This window comes from Trichoderma virens (genome assembly GCF_000170995.1).
Source record: "Trichoderma virens Gv29-8 chromosome Unknown TRIVIscaffold_91, whole genome shotgun sequence".
Taxonomy (NCBI): domain Eukaryota; kingdom Fungi; phylum Ascomycota; class Sordariomycetes; order Hypocreales; family Hypocreaceae; genus Trichoderma; species Trichoderma virens.
This window is the reverse complement of record NW_014013658.1, coordinates 1238592-1256850: the sequence shown is the minus strand read 5'-3', so window position 1 is coordinate 1256850 and position 18259 is coordinate 1238592. Positions and strand designations below refer to the sequence as shown.

The following is an 18259-nucleotide window of genomic DNA, read 5'->3' as shown; positions in this document are numbered from 1 at the left end:
AGAAGACGGACACCAAGCCACTGTGGAGGTACTACCGGCAATCGAAGGTATCGATGGCACGCCGCAGGAGACACGACCGGCGCGGGCTGCGCCTCCTACAGACTCGGGATACGCGTCTTGGCCTGGGATACAGAGCAACTCTGATAAGCGTGGCGACGGGGGTGCTGCACAGTCTCCGCAAGAGCCGGCCGAGCAAGACGCTGACGACGCGGCTACTGAGTATTCGAACGCGAGCACGACATTTTCGAGGCAGAAGAGTTACATACGAGAGCTTGCAAACGATTTGTTCAGTAAGATCAGCTTGTTGAATGCGGACGAATCGACGGTAAGAAGAGTCTCGGCGATTCTGCCCGAGCTACTCAAGGCTTTTGCACTGAAGGTTGGGCATGATGCCCCAACGCAACAGCATCGAGATGTTATGGCTTTCGTACATAAGCACAGACGGTAAGTTAAACCATTGGATGTGTTAGAATTCACTAATTTACTTAAGAGCATCACGGAGCTCTCGGGGGAATGCCCACTGCTTTAATACTTATTACGATTGTTCTTATCCTAGATTGGTTACTCTAACAGCTGTACTTGTCCAGTAAGATTGCCACCGCCTTTACAGATATCAGCTTAAAACAAGATGAAGAGGAGTCCGAGAGAGGTACATCTGACTCAGATGGTATGGACTTGGAAGAACTCATGAGCCGTTGGTTTAAGAAAGAAAGCATCGAAGAGGTCGAACGTGAGGAAGAACAAGGATACCTTGGCCTGGATGCCCTCAGTCTTGAGGATGAAGAGCATGAAGGAGGACTTGAGAGTTGGCTTCTCTCTTACCGAGAGTTCATTTTTGGCACCGAGGCTTATGAGTGGCTACTCGCTCGACTACGGAGGGAAATTCGCCTTATTTCAACGGAACCAGACACCATTCAAACGATCAGAGATAAGGTCTTGTCGTCGCTCCCAACAATTCATAAGATAAGTAAGAAGGTATCTTTGCAAAGTTGCAGTGCGAGATTTGAGCTTGACTGGGATATCCTTGGATTTTTTAAATCACAAGGGTATTCAAACAAACCAGACCAAGTATTCGAGAGTGTTATCACCTTGACTGGGCTATGTTATGATGCGCAGGCTGCAACTTGTGCCCAGTATATACACCAGACTTGGCCTTTAACAGGAGAGGCGATACTCCAGCTGGTCAAAGAGGTGCTTCGAGGCAGAGAGGGCCATTTGCATTCATGTAAGTATCTAGTCCAAAAAAAATCTACCTAAATAACAACTGTAATCACTATTTAACCTAACTCCAGGCAAAACGTCAGACGGAACAACACTTACCGCATGGACTAGTAGGTCAAAATTCATAGTAGAAGCTAATGGAGTCGCGGTTTCCCTTGCAGAGACTATAGAGCAGCTTGCCTGGCTTGGGGCTGCTTTAAGGACTTCACCGCGACAGAGCGGACTCGTCTACTGCACGCCAGTTATCACTAATATCCTTCAGAAAACTGCCCAGTCACAGTCATCATCGACTGATATTACCTGTGAGATCGGATTTACAATAGAAGAAGTCCCGAAGCCTCTCAGCGGTGCCAATGGCCAGTGCTGGCATGACATTTTCCGGAATCCGGTCGTCGTGAGGGGGTATCCTATTCCTCAAAGAAGCGAGAGGGAGACCGGTCTAGAGATCTCACTCAACGTTATGGCAGGACTAGCTCGGACGCAGCACGTCGACCAATTTAAAGAAAAGGCCTATATTAAGGGCTTTTCAACAATGCTAGTCCCAGTAAAGCAAAGCGACGGTATTCTTTACTGGCATTTAATCTATAAAAAAGACGGAAGTCGTATATCCTACGTTGATGATTACATAGACCAAGAGCAGCATTTCAACAGCTTAGACCTAGAGAACCTTCGCCATATCCTAGGGTGGTGCTCAGAAGCTAAATTCTATGCTGGTAAGAACTGCCCCTATATGCTTTTAAGCAAGATATTATTATTCCATATCATTAAGCTCTTTATAGGCTCGGCTCAAGCAAGCCACCCTAATACCTACTCGAGGCTCCCTAAACCTCATGAAGGATGTGCCCTTGCTAAAACAAGGGTTTCGACAGGGCGGATGATTATAGGCGGACCGGCCTTCAGCATTGGCAGTAAAGACACACCTGCCCACGTGTCTCGCAATGGGTATATCCCCAGGCTCGAATGGATATCCACTAAGTTTATCCTCTTGTGGGATGAAGATGATAAACGAGGTTGGCTCGTCAATGGCACGAGCGCTTTACTACATGTTTTACGAGCCTCTCTGGAGTATAGCAGCAAAGGCAAGTTCAAATCAGCGCTCCTTTGTAAGAGCGAGGATCTGGAAGAATCGCCCACGCCCTTTACAGCTGACTCTGCTGTTGACGTGCTGATTAACCCGAATAACCGGAACCTTAAGTTATACCGCGAGGGGGATGGGTATCTTTTTCTCGAGAGCCTGATTGAACGTTTTTATAACATCCTGGAGAAGTTTATTGACCACCAGGTCGATATTACAGGAGAGTGCAGTAGGAATCTGAATGATAAACCGCGAAGATATCTTGAAGGCTGGGATTTTGAGGATCTGGCTAAAAAGCAAGACCCGTTGTATCCGTGCGTGGCTACTCTGGGTGACGCTGGGAAGGGATGGGTCGATTTTACGAGGGCTATCCATGCTGTTACATTGATTGGGCGCGGTTTTGGCGACATCATTAAGCCCGCTGGTGCGAATTTCTGTGAGTACTGGGCCGAGCTTCCAAAGCAGAAATATTACATCGCGAGTTGCCTCTCAGATCTTGTCGAGGTGATGAGAGAGCATGGCAGTCGCGATAATGGCCATCTTCGACTCAGCGATAACCTGATATGGCACACGCCGACAACCGTCTTCGCGTCTTGTCAATGCAAAGGGGTTCTGGGAGGGGATCATTGCGAGCCAGTACAGACGTTTTTCCCGTTGTCACTATGCACGAGATTACTTCCCAGGAAGCACCAAATTCAAAAAGGTAACGGGGCTGTTATTTTCGGATACAATTCGTATTTCTCATGGAACTGGGGGGATACTGGAAATCCCCAACAAGGCGAACTCGACGAGGAGGCGTCTGCATCTGATATAGCCAAGATGGAAACAGATTTGCCCAAAGATAGCGGTATCGGTTCAAGCTTGGCATGGTCAGACTCTGAGGGCCAACTCTCATCTCGGTCAAGATCAAGCAATCGACGTTCAAAGCGAGTCCCTGGCGAGTCGCACAGTCACATCACAACACAAGACTCGTTAGCTTTTGTCAAACGGAAATGGTATGACAGAGATGATTACAAAGTGGGAATTATCTGCGCGTTGCCAAAAGAACTTATGGCAGTCCGAGCACTCTTTGACGATGATCACGGCAACCCCCCAGCATTACCTTTTGATATCAATCAGTACTCGCTTGGTGTGATGGAGCAGCACTGGGTCGTTGCGGCGTGTCTCCCGAACGGCGAGTACGGGACCAACTCAGCTGCAGTAGTCGCAGCCAATATGAGGCGAAGCTTCGAATCTATCCGATTCTGCCTCTTGGTCGGTATCGCCGGCGGGGTGCCCTCGGAAGATAACGACATCCGCCTTGGTGATGTGGTCGTCAGCAAGTCTACGGGCAACTGCTCCGGTGTAATCCAGTACGACCTCGGAAAGGAGAAGGAGGGCAAGCCTTTTGAACGGACAGGATCGTTGCCCCCTCCACCACGCGTCCTGAACAGTGCTGTAAGCTCCCTGTGTTCTGACCCAACCCTGTCGTCCGACCCGTTGGCCCCGTACCTTCGGGCAATCCACGCCCGCCTCAAGGAATTCCCCAAGTACAACCGCCCGGAGACACCGGACCTGCTGTTCCAAACAGCCTGTGCCGAGTGCGTAGCGCGGCAGGTATCCCGGGAAATGTGCTCCCACGTACCGCGGCGAGTTCCGCGCCATACGGCGTCACCTGTGATTCACTACGGGCTTATAGCGTCAGGCAACCGGGTCGTCAAGGATGCGGTGATCCGCGACCGGCTGGCCAAGGACGGCGTGCTGTGCATTGAGATGGAGGCCGCTGGTGTATTTAGCACGGTTGATTGCCTCGTAATCCGTGGCATCTGCGATTACTGTGATGTGCAAAAGAATGACGACTGGCAGGAGTATGCGGCGGCGGCGGCGGCAGCATATGCGAAGCTTTTGCTCTGCTATGTGGCTAATGAGGATGCTACGCTGTCCCGAAAGAAGCGAAGGGTGGAATGAACCATTTAATAAATTTATCAGTAAAGATATGATTTAGCAAAATCCCAGCAGGACTTACTGCCGTAGAGATCAATACACAGAAACATAATGCTGTTGTGTGGGTACGATGAACCAATATACATGTATAGAGAGTGCCTATTCAGCACCACAAGTTCGCTATTTAGCATCCCATTCTTAAATTTAAAGCAGCCGGTAGTAATAATAGCAGATATTAGAGGAATATATAGATAATAGCAGATAGTAGCGATAGTAGCAGAAAGTAGCGATAGTAACAGAAAGTAGCGGTAGTAGCGGAAATTAGCGATAGTAGCAGATACTCCTGGAACTGTGTAATATCTATTTAAGTAACGGTGATAAGAGATCTTCATTATACGTTGTTACTCTATTCGGAACCCTTCTTGGCCGCTGGGATACATGTAACCCTTCTCTTATTTGATCTGAGCTAAAACTCAGTAAGTAATAAATAGTTTTAAGGGTTTAATCTACTTGAGTACTCCATAATCCCTCTGTAAGGTATATGTGTAGGGGTAGTCCAACTATGTCGATTATGCGTCTCTCTCGGACAGAGTTGGAATGATACAACTTTAATATCCCAACGGACCTCTCGACTATGATCTTCTGCGGAAATACCTCGAGATTCTCCATAGGCTAGTTGATATGCACGTTTCTCAAGTAAAGATGACGCACTCCCGCTACGATTCTCAGGCCTCTGCAAGGCCAAGTCGCGTAAGTCTGTCGGCCTGTCCGTTACAATGCAAACAAACGACTCGGGGATTGGTCCTTGAAGGTCTTTAGGCAGTCCTTTAGGCCAGGTCATATATGCATCTAGTCGTTTACTTGAGCATGGCCGTTGCTCGAGTGTGTGCTCGTAGCGTTCTTGTGACGGAAGAAGTCGGATTCCGTAAGGGGACTTGCGAGACAAATGGACGACTTCCCCCACCACGCTGATTTTGAACACTGTTACAAAAATAGGTTTCGCCCCTGGATTGGACAAGTCGACGTATACCTTATCACCGACTGCAATCTCGCCCGTCCCATCTAGCGGGATGGGATGCCCACGGGTCGAATTGGATACATTCAGGAGGTTGACATGAAGTTCGTGCTCAAGCATCTCTTCGTTGGATGCTCTTAGCGTAAAAATACGATTCGCTCGAGCAAAACGCTCAGCAAGCTCAATTGCTCTCTCCACTGAGTCTTGCATCCGCCCCTTTGACTCGAAAATGAATGATCCGTACTTAAACTCTGACGCGTTATACACGCAGATAGAATTCTCGCATTTGCGAATATGAGCGAATACTATCGGATCATTCTCTTTCTCAATAGGCTTGAGGAATCTTGATTCGACCAGCCGCCCCATGAACGGCTCGAGCTCATTAGGAAAGGCAGCAGGCCACCGTATAAAACTATCTCCGTCTTCTTCTGTAACATTAATAGGAGATGAGTTTGTTGTAGCCGTAGAAAATATTAGGCGTATGTGCGGTCCCTCAGCCTGGGGATTCTGCCGAGGAAACCTGCAATTTACTTGCTCGCACACCCTTGCTATAACATCTTTCCAGGATGCATTCGCCTTTAACGCCTGATCTAATATCGGGACTAAAGCCTTGGTTAATGCACCGCCGCTTCTCCCATGTTCATCAACGTATTCCCACGACGTCTCTGAGTCTGCCGCTGCGACAACTCTAACGGCGAGCTTGTTTCTCTCTAGGCCTCCATAATTCTGAACGTCGATCCCTTGACTTCGGAGCCATTGGAGGTGTTTAAAGAGTTCCTTGTGATACACATGAGGTAAATTTTTAGGCACCGCAGTTCCGTTATGCCATGGATCGCGTGCTATACGTCCAGAGTGGCCGCAGTCGAAAATGATGGTCACATTTTCAGTTATATCGGTTGTCCGTCGTACCAGTGCCGATATCTCGACATCGAGGATACCGCGGAATTGCCCAGAAACATCAGGGCTATAATCCACCGGCACAATGAACTGGTACTGCCTAAAATAGCCTGCCCAGACGCGAGCATCAGCCTCTGTCAATTCAGCCATACCGCCAAACCCAGAGTAATATACCACAACGGTATCGCCCTCCTTCATTTTAGAGATGAGTTCATTCCAGGAGTTGAGAATAGTATCTCTTACTGCCTCAATGCCACAGCATAGAACAACTTCAAATCCATGTCGTTCCAGTAGTGCGTGCATGGATTTGACATCGTTTATCGGCCCTTCAAGTTTCCCGTATGGGCAGGCAATAAGTAGAGCCCATTTGGTAGGACGCGCGAATTGGCGTTTGCAGAGGTGTAATAGGATTGGATCAGGAGAACTTGTTTCTTCGCGGAGGTCTTTGAGACGCGTCGCGGTCCATTCGTCCTCTGGCCACGTTACATCTGGAATTGTTACATCAATTTGGGACATCTCGACTAGGGACGCATCCTGATCTATTTCCTGGATCATATCTTCCTCGAAGAATATTTCGGATTCGCCGTCTAGGCTGCCCCTTTTCCCAGAACCTTGTTCATCGCTCGGAGCTTGGGAACTGGAAATAGCATGTATCTCTCCATCCGCGAGATTTTCCGTTGATAGCCGCAGCGTGAGCAAGGCCAAAACTTGTAGATGATCAGCGATGTGATCCATCATCAGATCCATCGTAGGGTCCACCCTATCACTGGTCACGGGATTTTTTATATTGGCCGCAGCTTTTGTCTCTATGTTAGTCGCATCCCGTGCTGTTCGCTCGTCTATTTGGTTCTGTCCATGCTTTGGAACGTCGAATCGTACCATTTTATTCTCCCTTTCTGTATTCTCCAAGGTATTTTTGGAATCTAGCGGCACTGTTAGCAATTCGGCCGAAGTCTATGATACGGATGACATCAGGGGTAGAGATATACCAATATGCATGTATCTAGATTCCTCGAGTGGCAGGCAGCAGAGGGGGCAGATATTTGTAGACGGACTCGAGTCCGATAATTCCTCAGCCTCAGGGTGGAGAGGCTGAAATATATTGCCTGGGCGACCTTGCCAGAATGTGCCATGGAATTTCTGAATGTGGGCTCTCCAGTCAGATCGACTAGCAAAAGCTGGAGGCTGCAAACATGCAATTGAAATGCACGCAAAAGGTAGCAGGTCTTCGTTCACGCGGCATCTTGGTCATAATTCTTAGCACCCATACGAGGCTTATTCAGAGATATGACTTACCTCCACCATGTGTCATCGCTAAAATCAGCCTCCAGGAAGCTCTTTCGGCAGAGAGGGCAAGGTTTCGTAACCTCTCCAGCTTCAAAATGGAGAGGGCTAGGGAACTTCGCTCTGCTTCCGAGGATGGTTGAAGCTCCAGCTCTCCGTGGAAACGGCACTTTGTCTTCTGCCGTCGGTATAGCAAATTGGGTACCTGGATCCGATGCTCTGGTCTCGGATAGAAATGAAGTACTAAGGGGGGCTCTGGTTAGTTCGGGCTTTGGTATAGTTGGCTTCTCATCTATGGCTGAGGGTTGTGGCGGTGATTCTTGAGCAGCAAAAAGCGACGGTCCTTGCCGCACCTGTATGGAGTCATCTTGGGGCTTCTTATCGAGTCGACGGTCTTTGCGCAGTTTCTTTTCTTGGGAGTGCCAGTATAGCAATTTCGTGTATCTATGGGTCATCAATTCGCTCAAATACACACGGAGGTTTTCAGAAGCGTTGGGGTATAGCCATCGGACTGCGATTATTGCCTTAACCTCAAAGGAAGAGATCTCTGCCGGTTTTCTTGATGCGAACGCGTTGATCCGGGCATCAAGAGAAGAATAAGAAGGCAGGCGTATACAAATTGTGAGTCGATCAAGTTCATTTATTGATTTCTGGATACCTTCAAGTGCGACTTTTCGTATATCGAACTCCTCATCTGAGGACTCGCCCGAGGACTCGTCTGTAGTTGACGCACCGGGGTCGACCGTTGCTGCCATTCAGTCAGTTTGTAGTCCCATAGAGTTTTCGTCGCGTGAGATATTACTGTGGAGAAGATTCATATTGAGCATGTTCAGCACCGAAATAATAAGGTCGCGCCATTGTAGATGGTGCTTTAACCTCTGGTCAAGACTTTCGTTCATCCAAGCGAAAACACCATGATAAGCAGCCCACTTAAGAAATCTCCCCTTAAGCATCTGCATACAGATCTCGAGTTTACGCTCTCCCTTTGAACTCAAAAATTGGATACCCTTTGTGAATTTGGACTCGCAGTCAGTGACCATGGCTGAGATAGGTCTCTCTTCCTCGCTCTGGCCAAGATTGTCAGGCTTAGAAGCCTCTTGATCTCGAAAAGGTCCCATTGCCAATCGCTATTAAAGGTACCGACTGGTTAGCTCCTTTTCGTCTCCTTGCTGGTGCTTGTGACGACAATATTGAGTAAAGCAGAGGATGTATAATCAAGCAAAGCTGCGAAGCTGCTTTGCAAAGGTGACAATCTGAGGGAAGTGTAGCTTCCAGATCTGCCTCTTTAATAGGGGCGAAAAGCAAAGCCACAGCTGAAATATTGACTGGTAATTGGTCAGTTTCGCTCTTTCATACCAGTTTGACTGCCCGAGATGTAACATAAACCTCATTTTTTTTTTTTTTTTTTTTTTTTTTTTTTTTTTTTTTTTTTTTTTGGCGTTGTTGTGCGTTGTTGATATGTATTGTGATGTTCCGATGCTTTGTTCCTACAAAAACCGCACGCAACAAAGCGCCGCAGACAAAGCCCTATGCAGGCGCCTTCGGTGGGTAATAATAAAATCCCCGTTAGATACTCTATACATCTAGTAGGTATCTAATGACCTTGATGGAACTAGCTGACCGCGATCTCTCGAGGTGGCCTCGTGTTGTTAAGGTATGTAGCTTCAAACGAACGGGCTGGCGAAAGCAAAGAGGAGTTTCTCCCCGCTGACAACAATAGACTAAATGGCCTCTTTTCTCGCGAGAGTCTTGTTGAAACTATCACGGCAGTAATCTTAGAATAAAGCGCATATAAATGCCTCTGGCTTAAAAATGTTTCAATAGTAAGTTCGTCATCAGGAATAGCTTTTAAATGAACTTCATAGTTACATCATATAGCATCGTACATGTATAAATTCAGGCACTATTCTGAGGTATCAATACCCTTGTCTGAAAGCAAACTGAGCAAACCTTTCTTGACCATAAGATCACACGTACTCATGTTTAAGCACCATTATATTGTCTTGTCATAACAAGACTGGTCCTTCAAGAGATCAACTGTCGGCCCTACAGGAGTGATGCATCATGTGAAAATGCATAATTTGGTTTAATTACAGAGTGCTCTGTATGTTTAAGCTTGATACATGTACATAATTTGTTTAACACTCCCCTCAATTCCCGACGTATTAAAAGACACTACGCTCTAAGTCACTGGCTCCCCGGTAACTCATATGTCGGTACATTCATCGTGTTATTCCCCATCAATTCAGCCGGTCGCGTCCCAGGGCCGATTTCTGCTCGCTGTGCAGTCTGCTCGCTATGTTCGGCTTGCTGATACCCCGGAGACAGGCCCGATTTAGAAGCCTTTGTTCCTTGCGGCGATGATTGTCGCTTCCGATGTCGAAGGAAAAAGAAGGCTGCTACCATAATGGCAGCCAGCCCAACAACACCCCCAACAACACCACCTACTATAGCACCCACGTTGGTCGTGTTTGGCGAGCTGTTCGGTTCGTTCGATGGCGTGCTGGCGGCTGAATCGGATGCCGACATAGAAGTTGCCGTTGTGCTACTAGATGTGGACGTGGACGACACGGTGCCTGAGAAAAAGATGTGAGCCAACATGTTCAGCCCTGATTCAGCCCCTATGCGGTGTATATCTTACCTTTCGTCTTCGCCACCAAGTAGATAAAGTCGGCACTGCCCGTGACTCCTGGTCCCGCACAGCCAACATATCCCAGACCCGACACATAGAACCCCTGCTGATTCGCCTCGCAGCAGAACGAACCCGACATCTCATCTTTGCCATCCAGCGTATATAGATTCCAGCTACTATCCGCGCATATGGCAGGATTCGTAATGAGAGCGGTGCAATTTGAACTGTCCGGACAGCAAATGTTGTTCGAGTACTTCTTATCCTTGCCCGGGCAGTACGAGTTGCCTGGGCAGCAGGCTTTCCATGTATTCCATGTGCTGCCGCATGTCTGCTCGTCGGCCTGGCAAGTGGTGTTGCGGCGGATAGCAAAGCCTTTGGCTCTGTCCGAAGACATGGTTGTTGAATCTACGGGAGACGGCTCCAAAGTCGAAAGAGAGGGGCGTGTTGTGCGATACTCGGAACTTACGTCAACCAAGTATTACAATCCCCCTTACATTGAGGTCGCTTGTACCTATTTATACATCTACATGTATCCTGTGTGTTTGCTAGTGTGGTCCAAGCTCTCAGACTATCTTGCGCCATGCGAGACGAGGCTGTGTGTAACATGAGAATGCTTTGTTATAGGTTGAACAGCGCCATGCAGTACGGAGACATACAAGGTTGTCTCACCTATTATGTCAGAGGACCTGAGGTTCCGGTATTTTGACTAATTGCCTATTAAATTGGTAAAACGCCGTCGTGCAACGTATATCTTGCCTCTTAATTTCCCGGACTTTTAATTACGATCGCTGGTGGAACGCTTGTGTACCCTGAAATATTATCACAGCAGCCAGTGCTCGAAGAAGGCTCTACGGACCTAGATCGCAATGGAGACATCAATTGTGTTTGAACAGGTACCCTGGGGCATCCCAATTGAATTTTAATACGAGCACTGTGGTTTAGACACATGGAGTGAGTTTCTGATCCTAATAAGACCGTCGCTAAGGACAGTATCGTTATACAAAGAGTAACACAGTTGGTTTATAGTACCGTTGTGAAGCTCTGAAGACAAAGTCAAGCAACTAACCTTTAAATACAAAGTCAACTAGTAGCCAGGTATCTCAATATGTAGAAAAGTCAACAAAGTGAACGTCCTTTGTTGCAACATCAGCACTCTGGCAACGAGAAAATGGGACGTGAGTAATTGTATTTGCTTGCTCGCTAAACGAAAGCTATTAATAAATAATTTTGCGTCCCTTCGTATTCCTTCATGTCCTTCATAAAATGCCAAGGGCTGTAATAGCTGGCATTGGAAAATCTTCGCAGCAAGCCTTTCTCTATCCCGGTATCGAAATGTCTCCTGCCCCCTTGGTAGCCTCGAAACCAAGGCCTCACAATTGAATTAACTAGACGACAAAAGTACCATGTCGTTTGCTCTCTCATCCTCCCATCGATCCCTGGCATTGGCCATTTACAGCTCGCAGTAAGACTGGGTGGCGGTGACGGTGATAACCTCAGTCTGGGTAGGAGTGGCGGCGGTGGTAGTGGCAGCGGTGATGCCCCAGCAAGAGCAGGCAGAGGAGTAGACGGCACCGCTGTCGCAATTAGCGGCGTAGGTAGGGATGGAGGTAGGGAAGACGGTGACGGCAGAACCGTTGTTGGCGGCGCGCTTGATCTTGGGAGTCACCTCGGGGTCAACAGTGATGGTGATGGTGGTGGTGCTGTGAGATGATTGTTAGTATAAAGGAGCTGCCTGTATGTAGAAGTTGTGTAAACATACGTAGCCTCGGGGGTGACGGTGGCCAGCATGAAGCTGGAGCAGTCGGCCTGGCGAGAGGTGATGGGCAGGAGACCCTCACGAGTACCGGTGACGGCACGAGCGCAGTTGTCGGCGTGGCATCCGTCGGTTCGCTCAATAACGCCAGCCATGGCGGCGGCAACAAAGGACAGGACAATGGCGGCCTTCATGTTTGCGGTGTTTGTCTTGGAGAACGGGGGTTGTGATTGAGGATGAGACAACGAGATTGACCAGCGCAGGAACACGGAGAGAAAGAGCAGCAAGAGGGAGCCAAAAGAGAGACGGGCAGCGAGGACCACAGGCCTATATAGGAATGAGAATCTGGAGAAGACAAACAAGAGCGAGCTGAGCCCCGGTGACTGGATCCATTGTGGGATATCATCCTTCCGGATTCTCACACCCTCGCCGGTGCGACCAGCCGAAGCAGCGCAGCATGGCCTCCCTGTCAGACTAGCAACAGTTCCCGGAATTGGCGTGCAAAGGGCCGTGTCCACCTATCAGGGCTTCGACCGGAGCCATGAGGCGCGATGTCGTCCGGGGCAGAGGCCAGCCACTGATTCGATCTGTTTATGCTTACTGCTGCTAGCACCGAGCATATCACAAGGACAACCCGCCACTGACGACCAAACAAGACAAGAAGCAGCAGCAGGAGGGAAAAAGTTCGCTGGCGTGGATCCTCGTTCGGTGGCCGCTTGTGGAATTGGGGACGAGTTTGCGGCCATGGATCGACCAGGCTATTGGCAGCTGTGCCTGTGAGACGGACCAGGGAGCCCTGTCCATCAAAAGAAGCCCCCGGCTAATATTAGCTGCTAAAGTGCCATCAATCGAACGGTTCTAGCCTGGGATCCGTGGGATCCGTTTTCCAGAGACAAGAGCGAAGGCGAGGCCAGGCCAGGTCAGGCTCTGCTCTGTTTGTCCTGTCTTGTCTTGTCTGGAAGCGTAATTAGGTGCAAGGTAAAGGATTGAAGAAAGGGACGAGCAAGTACTCGGTGTATGAGGATTGTATGAGACGATTTCACGCAGCTTCAATCCGTAATACCGTCATCAGTCATCCGTCATCAATCCTTTGATGGCCATATACGGCATTGTGTCTCCCAGACGGGCAAAGCCATGCAAGTAACAGCTGACTGGACGTCTCAGCCGCAACATCCAGATCCTGCGTGAGCCTCAGATCCAACCACGAGCTGCACCCTCTGTTGCTCGGCTGCACGGCACAGAGCATGAGAGTTTCCAGATGCTCGGGAGTAGAGAGACAGGCAGAGAGAATGGTAAACAATCATCAACACCACTTGTAGGCTCTGGCAAGGGTGTGAGAAAAGCACTCAATACCACCCGGTACCACCCTCTTTCAGCTCGTACGAGTACCCAGTACGAGCAACGGAGCCCCTTTTTGTCTTACCAGCGCAGGTACAAGTACTTGTCCATGTCTGTGTGTGTGTCCTCATATTCTAAGCAGTACTCGCACAGCCAGAGAATCAAAGTCGTTGCCAAGCTGTAAGCTCAGGATGGGCTCATGCCGTCATCAATTGGCGTAGGCATAGCCTGAAGGAAGAGGATGTGGGAGGGATGAGAAATTGCACGTTGACCCGTCACACACAAATCTCGCTCGGGCCTGTAAAAAGCCCTCGAGCGCTAATTCCTGCAGCGGGGGCCCCTAAACTGCAGGTACTGCAGCGCTAAAAGGCACCGCGTTGCCCGCTGTGGCCGTTTTTGACAGGTGCTGCTATTGGCGGGTGGCGCTGGGAGTAGCGGGAAATGATGGATGGATCATAGACCTGGAGCCACTTTGTCTTGTTTTCAATGTTTCATTGTCTTGATCCATTTCGATGTCAATCTGACATCAATGCACTGCCAATATCGGTGGCTTTGATCGAATAGAGTGCAGGCAATTACAGCACAGGCAAAGATAAGGAGCTTAACCCCCTTCCGTCTCCCCGAGAAAAAACCACCAGGGCAAAAAGTTCCCAACGCCAAGGCGCCGTCCAAAAGTGTCTACAGGGCCTTATCCATGCCCGTATCCATGGCCACATCCATCGCCAGCACTAACCGGCCTTTTCGCAATTAATTCATGGTCGCTCTCGCACGTGGTAACCCTACCGGAAAGGGCGCTTGGTCACCGTTTTTAATCTGGAGAAGTTGTTCCGCGGCTGGGGACTTGGTCATGGATGCTTGTTTCCGAAGAGGATGGATGGTTACAGTACAAGTATTCTGACTGTACTGGACAAGCCAAGCCAAGCAGCCAATCGCCTGTGGTTGCGACATGCAGTTTGACAGCCGCGGATTGCATTGGGTAGGTCGATGCATATGCCAAGAGCATCTAAACGGCCTCTCGGTGCTCAATCTGTCGCTGAGCAACACGTGGGCCGCGAGCGAAGCAGTTGTTTGTCGACTCATACTCGCACATACCTACCTAGTTCAAATGTTTACTCATGGCAGCGCAGGATTATTGAAAAAATCTTTTCTGTTATACCATCTGTTATACTATGTAGTACTCGTACTGTATAGGACTCGGTAATAATACTCCCAATACAATACGACGGCATTAGGGGAACTGCTCCCGGACACTGGCCGCGGCACAGACGGAATTCAAGCCCAGATTGGTCCGCTTCGGCGTAGCGATGCCGGCTAGGGCCTTGGCTCTCGCTGGATAAAATTGATTGATGGATAATAATGCGGCTGCACAAGCGTGTTCAAGGCGAGAGCAATTATCGCTTCCAATTCATTCAGCTGTCGGGTTCTTATTCGTACCTACAGTAAGGAGTACATGCAGCTGCCCACACCTCCTTACCTCCCGCCCAGAGCAACACACACAGCTTATACACGCACCCTTAATACATATGTACAGTAGGCTCAACCCAACGACAACCTTTAATACTAGTACAGCATTGTTTCAACTCGTAACATCAATGGACAATTCTGTCAAGTTTCCAGTCGTTTATTTAGTGTCGACCAGGGACCAAAATGATCAGATACATTGCTTTGACGCCATCCCGGCACCATCCGAGCCGGATCGGGCAATCCTCACGCCTATCGATCGCTAGACCCAGCAAGCTCCCTCTTTAAATTGATTTTCTTCGTCGGCCAACACGCGAGCTCTTAAACAATGGTAAAAAGGCAGAACGAAAGGCAGTGAAGAAGAAAAAATCACGAATCAGTTTAGTTTCTCTATCGTTCACTCACTGTCGAATGAAGAACATTGCAGTCTGGCAAAAGAACAAAGGAGCAAAAAGAAACTGCTTGACCGAGACAGGGGTCGAACCTGCAACCTCCTGATATACTAATCGTAGTCAGACGCTCTGCCATTGAGCCACACGGCCTTGTTTGATGTGCTGCGGACGTCGCTATTCGCCTCAAGGACTCGCTCCAGGACGCCGAGGCTCAACACAACTCACCTTTGCTGTGAAGTGAACCTAACCTACACCAAACAAGATGAAGTACTTGCACTTGCTTGTCCCCATTTTCTGCTTTGATCATAACCTCATCTCCTAGAACTGACAAGAACAGGCGGGGGAGGCGCAGTCTCGCTTGTCAAAGTCACAGCACGACAGAGCTGGGCAAATACCTGAGCGGGCCATGTTAAGAATTCAAAGTCGTGTAGAACCAACAGAAGACATCCACATGTACAAACTCAGCTGCCCTCTCCACACAGCTGGTTACTATTTTTTATTCTCCTGCCTTGAATCGACTAGCTGACGATAAGCTTATGAGCAGCCATAACCCTGCCTCCCTGGTTTTTTACGCAACGAGCCGATGGGCTATTGAGTCCGCCTGCATCCTACCTTGCCTCAGTAGAGACCGAGATGCTACCCATTGCAATGTAACCAACCCCCCCTTCTTCAGCCAACAGAGACTCGCTTGCAAAAAAAATGCTACTTTGCGGTGTATTCCGTCGGAGCACACCGACTGCGTAGGTATTGAGTGGGTGGTATTATTCTACTTGTATGTACGGACCTGAGAAATAAACCATTCCGCTCATATACACCTCCTACAAGATGGGCAAAAAATGGAGACAAAAAAAGTCGAAAACTGATGTGAAAGCAACCACTCATTTCCACTGAGAAACACCAAAAAATTGACCGAGACAGGGGTCGAACCTGCAACCTCCTGATTTACTTAATCGTAGTCAGACGCTCTGCCATTGAGCCACACGGCCTATTCGATGGAAGCTGCCAGTCTTATTCCCAACTAGAAAGTTAGCGCAGCCGCCGTCACGGGAGAATCCGCCGACTTCGTAGTGAAAATTGTCAACTCATCTTATAGCAATAGCAATTATATGTGCTTGAAGCATTCCTTGTATGTATACTATAATCCGCTTTAATATATTGAATACCCAATTATCCCATCCTACCTAATTCCTTGTATTATGAATTATAGTACTTATGCTAGAATAACGCCGTATGATGCGATGCTGAAAAACTGTCAGGCCTCCTCTCTATCGTGGAAAGATTCCATATCCTGGTAGTCTTCTATAAAAAAATCACAAATGCCCAGAACTCCTTTTGCCGCCGTGTAATTATCTATACTGTCTGTATCCGCCTCCCCGAATATCTGTATAGCTTATACCAAGTCCTGTTCGACCCGCCATGTGGCTTGGGGATCCGTAAAATCCGTGCCATTCCTCATCATCGATGCAAAAATGATCAGGAGAAGCGTTCTCCGACTCTCTGAGCAACCCGATGCTTCTCATCCATTGATATGCAAGCGGTGGTCGCGTGGCTACCCTAGGGAGGTCACTCGGCGGAATTTCTTGCGGGTAGTGTATGAGGAGATCTGCTGCCAGGCTAGATGCTGATGACGTTCCGGCCAATTCTTGGGCAAGCGAGCTCGCTTCGAGTTCCATATCGCTAATTGGCGATGGGGAACTCAGCAGTCTTGGCGATGACACTTCGTTGATGGGTGTGGGCGATACGATATCGCCATGCCTTGCATTTGGCACCACTGCGCCACAGCAGTTGACATTTCGAGTCAACACTTGGAGAGCAATGTCCGCGGAATCTTGCCTCCCCGGAACTCGTTCAGTCATAAAGTTGCCGGATCTCGTTGCAATTAGACCATTGCGCCGCTGGCGATTACGGCGGACTGTCGACCTAGATCTATGCTTTCGACGAGCTCGTGAGCGCCGTAGAGACTCATTGGTGGAATCTGTTCGAGAGCTTCTGCTTTCAGAATCCGACACACTTGTCTGCTTTGTCGTTGACCTCGTTTTGGACGAGTTGGCCTTTCGCGACATCTGGTTGGCCAGCTTGTCAATGTGGCGAATCAAAACGAGAGCCGCAGCAACCACCAATGCGAGCAGTGCAACAGCCCCTCCGATGATGCCTCCTAGCTGTGTCGTTGAGAGACCACCATCTTGACTGTCACTTCCGCCAGTCTCCGCTGGTGGCATATACTTTGGGACAGAAGTGGCAGACGAGTCGGTCGTCTGGCTCCCATTGTCATCATTGTTCCGATCATCCAGCGTGCCAAAGCCGGTCGGGATACTTGGGCTCCTGACAGTGACTGAAGTTGTCGTGATTGTGGTTACAGTGCCGCTTGCTGTACTCGTAATGGCCGTTGTCACGGTCATGGTGGTTGGCTGAGTAGAGTAGCATCGACTGGCGCCGCAGCCCATCCCATCGGGGCAACATCCATAGCCAAGAGATGCTGGGCAGAGATACTGACTGGTTGGGCATGCGTATGTGTATGATGACGCTGATGAAGTGCTGGTGCTGCTAGCTGTTGAGTAGCAGCTATTTGTCGCGCAAGCATAGTTTTCCGGGCAACAGTTTCCGCCCAAGTTTGCTGGGCATAACTTCATGCCAACACCACAGACATCATCTTTCCGCTGTAATAACACGGCAGGTTGTGTAATCTGTGGTAACTTGGCCATGCGATGGGTGCCATCATATCCTCTGATAGCCAATGCGTCCACTGTTAAGCTATAGAGTGCTGCAGACAGGGATAGCCCATATATCGTAGACGCAGACACAAGCATTCTGGCCAGTGGTAGCCGCAAAAGTTTGCCTGGGGCAGGCCGGCGTGGACAGGAGGAATGAGATTTCGTTGATCATCCGTGATGAAAAAAGTGGCTGAAGATGACAGTATAAGTTGTAGATACTTGTTCAAATAGACAAGGCTACCCGATAACGCGGCCTGGGAGTACAAGCAAGGCGTCCCCTCTGTATTGTTATTTCTAGTCGAGCGTACTTTTAGAGTCTCGACGTAGTCGTAAGTGTCCTCGTCACTCCTATAGATATAGCAGTATGCTAATGGTCCACTCAAAAGCAACGAGGGGGCTGGCGATTAAATGGTCCTGTCATGATGGCACCACGACTGATACGAGGCTGAACATCGAGGCTGTATACTGGACGCCATAAGCGCCCTCAGATCGAAGATCCAGTGCATTGCCGCCGAACGCGCGGGCCGGCAGTGGAGATGGCAGCTGGATTCCAGCCA

General features: G+C 49.1%; 6 protein-coding genes across 6 annotated transcripts; 1 reads left to right on the top strand and 5 right to left on the bottom strand.

Annotated features, from left to right (window-relative positions):
• Window positions 1–160: 160 nt before the first annotated feature.
• TRIVIDRAFT_132203 (uncharacterized protein) lies at window positions 161–4186 on the top strand (the record flags this gene model as incomplete). The annotated part of the gene is made up of 4 exons (XM_014094870.1): window positions 161–444; window positions 588–1225; window positions 1293–1934; window positions 2001–4186. Coding segments are annotated over 4 exons (3750 nt in total), but the record flags the coding sequence as incomplete, so codon positions are not given.
• Window positions 4187–4725: 539 nt separating this feature from the next.
• On the bottom strand, window positions 4726–6878 carry TRIVIDRAFT_206799 (uncharacterized protein; the record flags this gene model as incomplete). Its single annotated transcript, XM_014094869.1, has 2 exons — window positions 4726–4749; window positions 4845–6878. The coding sequence occupies 2 exons, from the start codon at window positions 6876–6878 to the stop codon at window positions 4726–4728; spliced, it is 2058 nt and encodes a 685-aa protein (XP_013950344.1).
• A 207-nt stretch (window positions 6879–7085) lies between these two features.
• TRIVIDRAFT_206798 (uncharacterized protein) lies at window positions 7086–8533 on the bottom strand (the record flags this gene model as incomplete). The annotated part of the gene is made up of 3 exons (XM_014094868.1): window positions 7086–7374; window positions 7428–8163; window positions 8377–8533. 3 exons carry the CDS (start codon window positions 8531–8533, stop codon window positions 7086–7088), a joined length of 1182 nt encoding a protein of 393 aa, XP_013950343.1.
• A 1069-nt stretch (window positions 8534–9602) lies between these two features.
• TRIVIDRAFT_65036 (uncharacterized protein) lies at window positions 9603–10441 on the bottom strand (the record flags this gene model as incomplete). Its single annotated transcript, XM_014094867.1, has 2 exons — window positions 9603–9991; window positions 10057–10441. 2 exons carry the CDS (start codon window positions 10439–10441, stop codon window positions 9603–9605), a joined length of 774 nt encoding a protein of 257 aa, XP_013950342.1.
• A 732-nt stretch (window positions 10442–11173) lies between these two features.
• TRIVIDRAFT_184567 (uncharacterized protein) lies at window positions 11174–12073 on the bottom strand (the record flags this gene model as incomplete). The annotated part of the gene is made up of 2 exons (XM_014094866.1): window positions 11174–11747; window positions 11807–12073. 2 exons carry the CDS (start codon window positions 11992–11994, stop codon window positions 11498–11500), a joined length of 438 nt encoding a protein of 145 aa, XP_013950341.1.
• Window positions 12074–16337: 4264 nt separating this feature from the next.
• Window positions 16338–17798, bottom strand: TRIVIDRAFT_206795 (uncharacterized protein; the record flags this gene model as incomplete). Its single annotated transcript, XM_014094865.1, has 1 exon — window positions 16338–17798. The coding sequence occupies one exon, from the start codon at window positions 17796–17798 to the stop codon at window positions 16338–16340; it is 1461 nt and encodes a 486-aa protein (XP_013950340.1).
• Window positions 17799–18259: the final 461 nt, after the last annotated feature.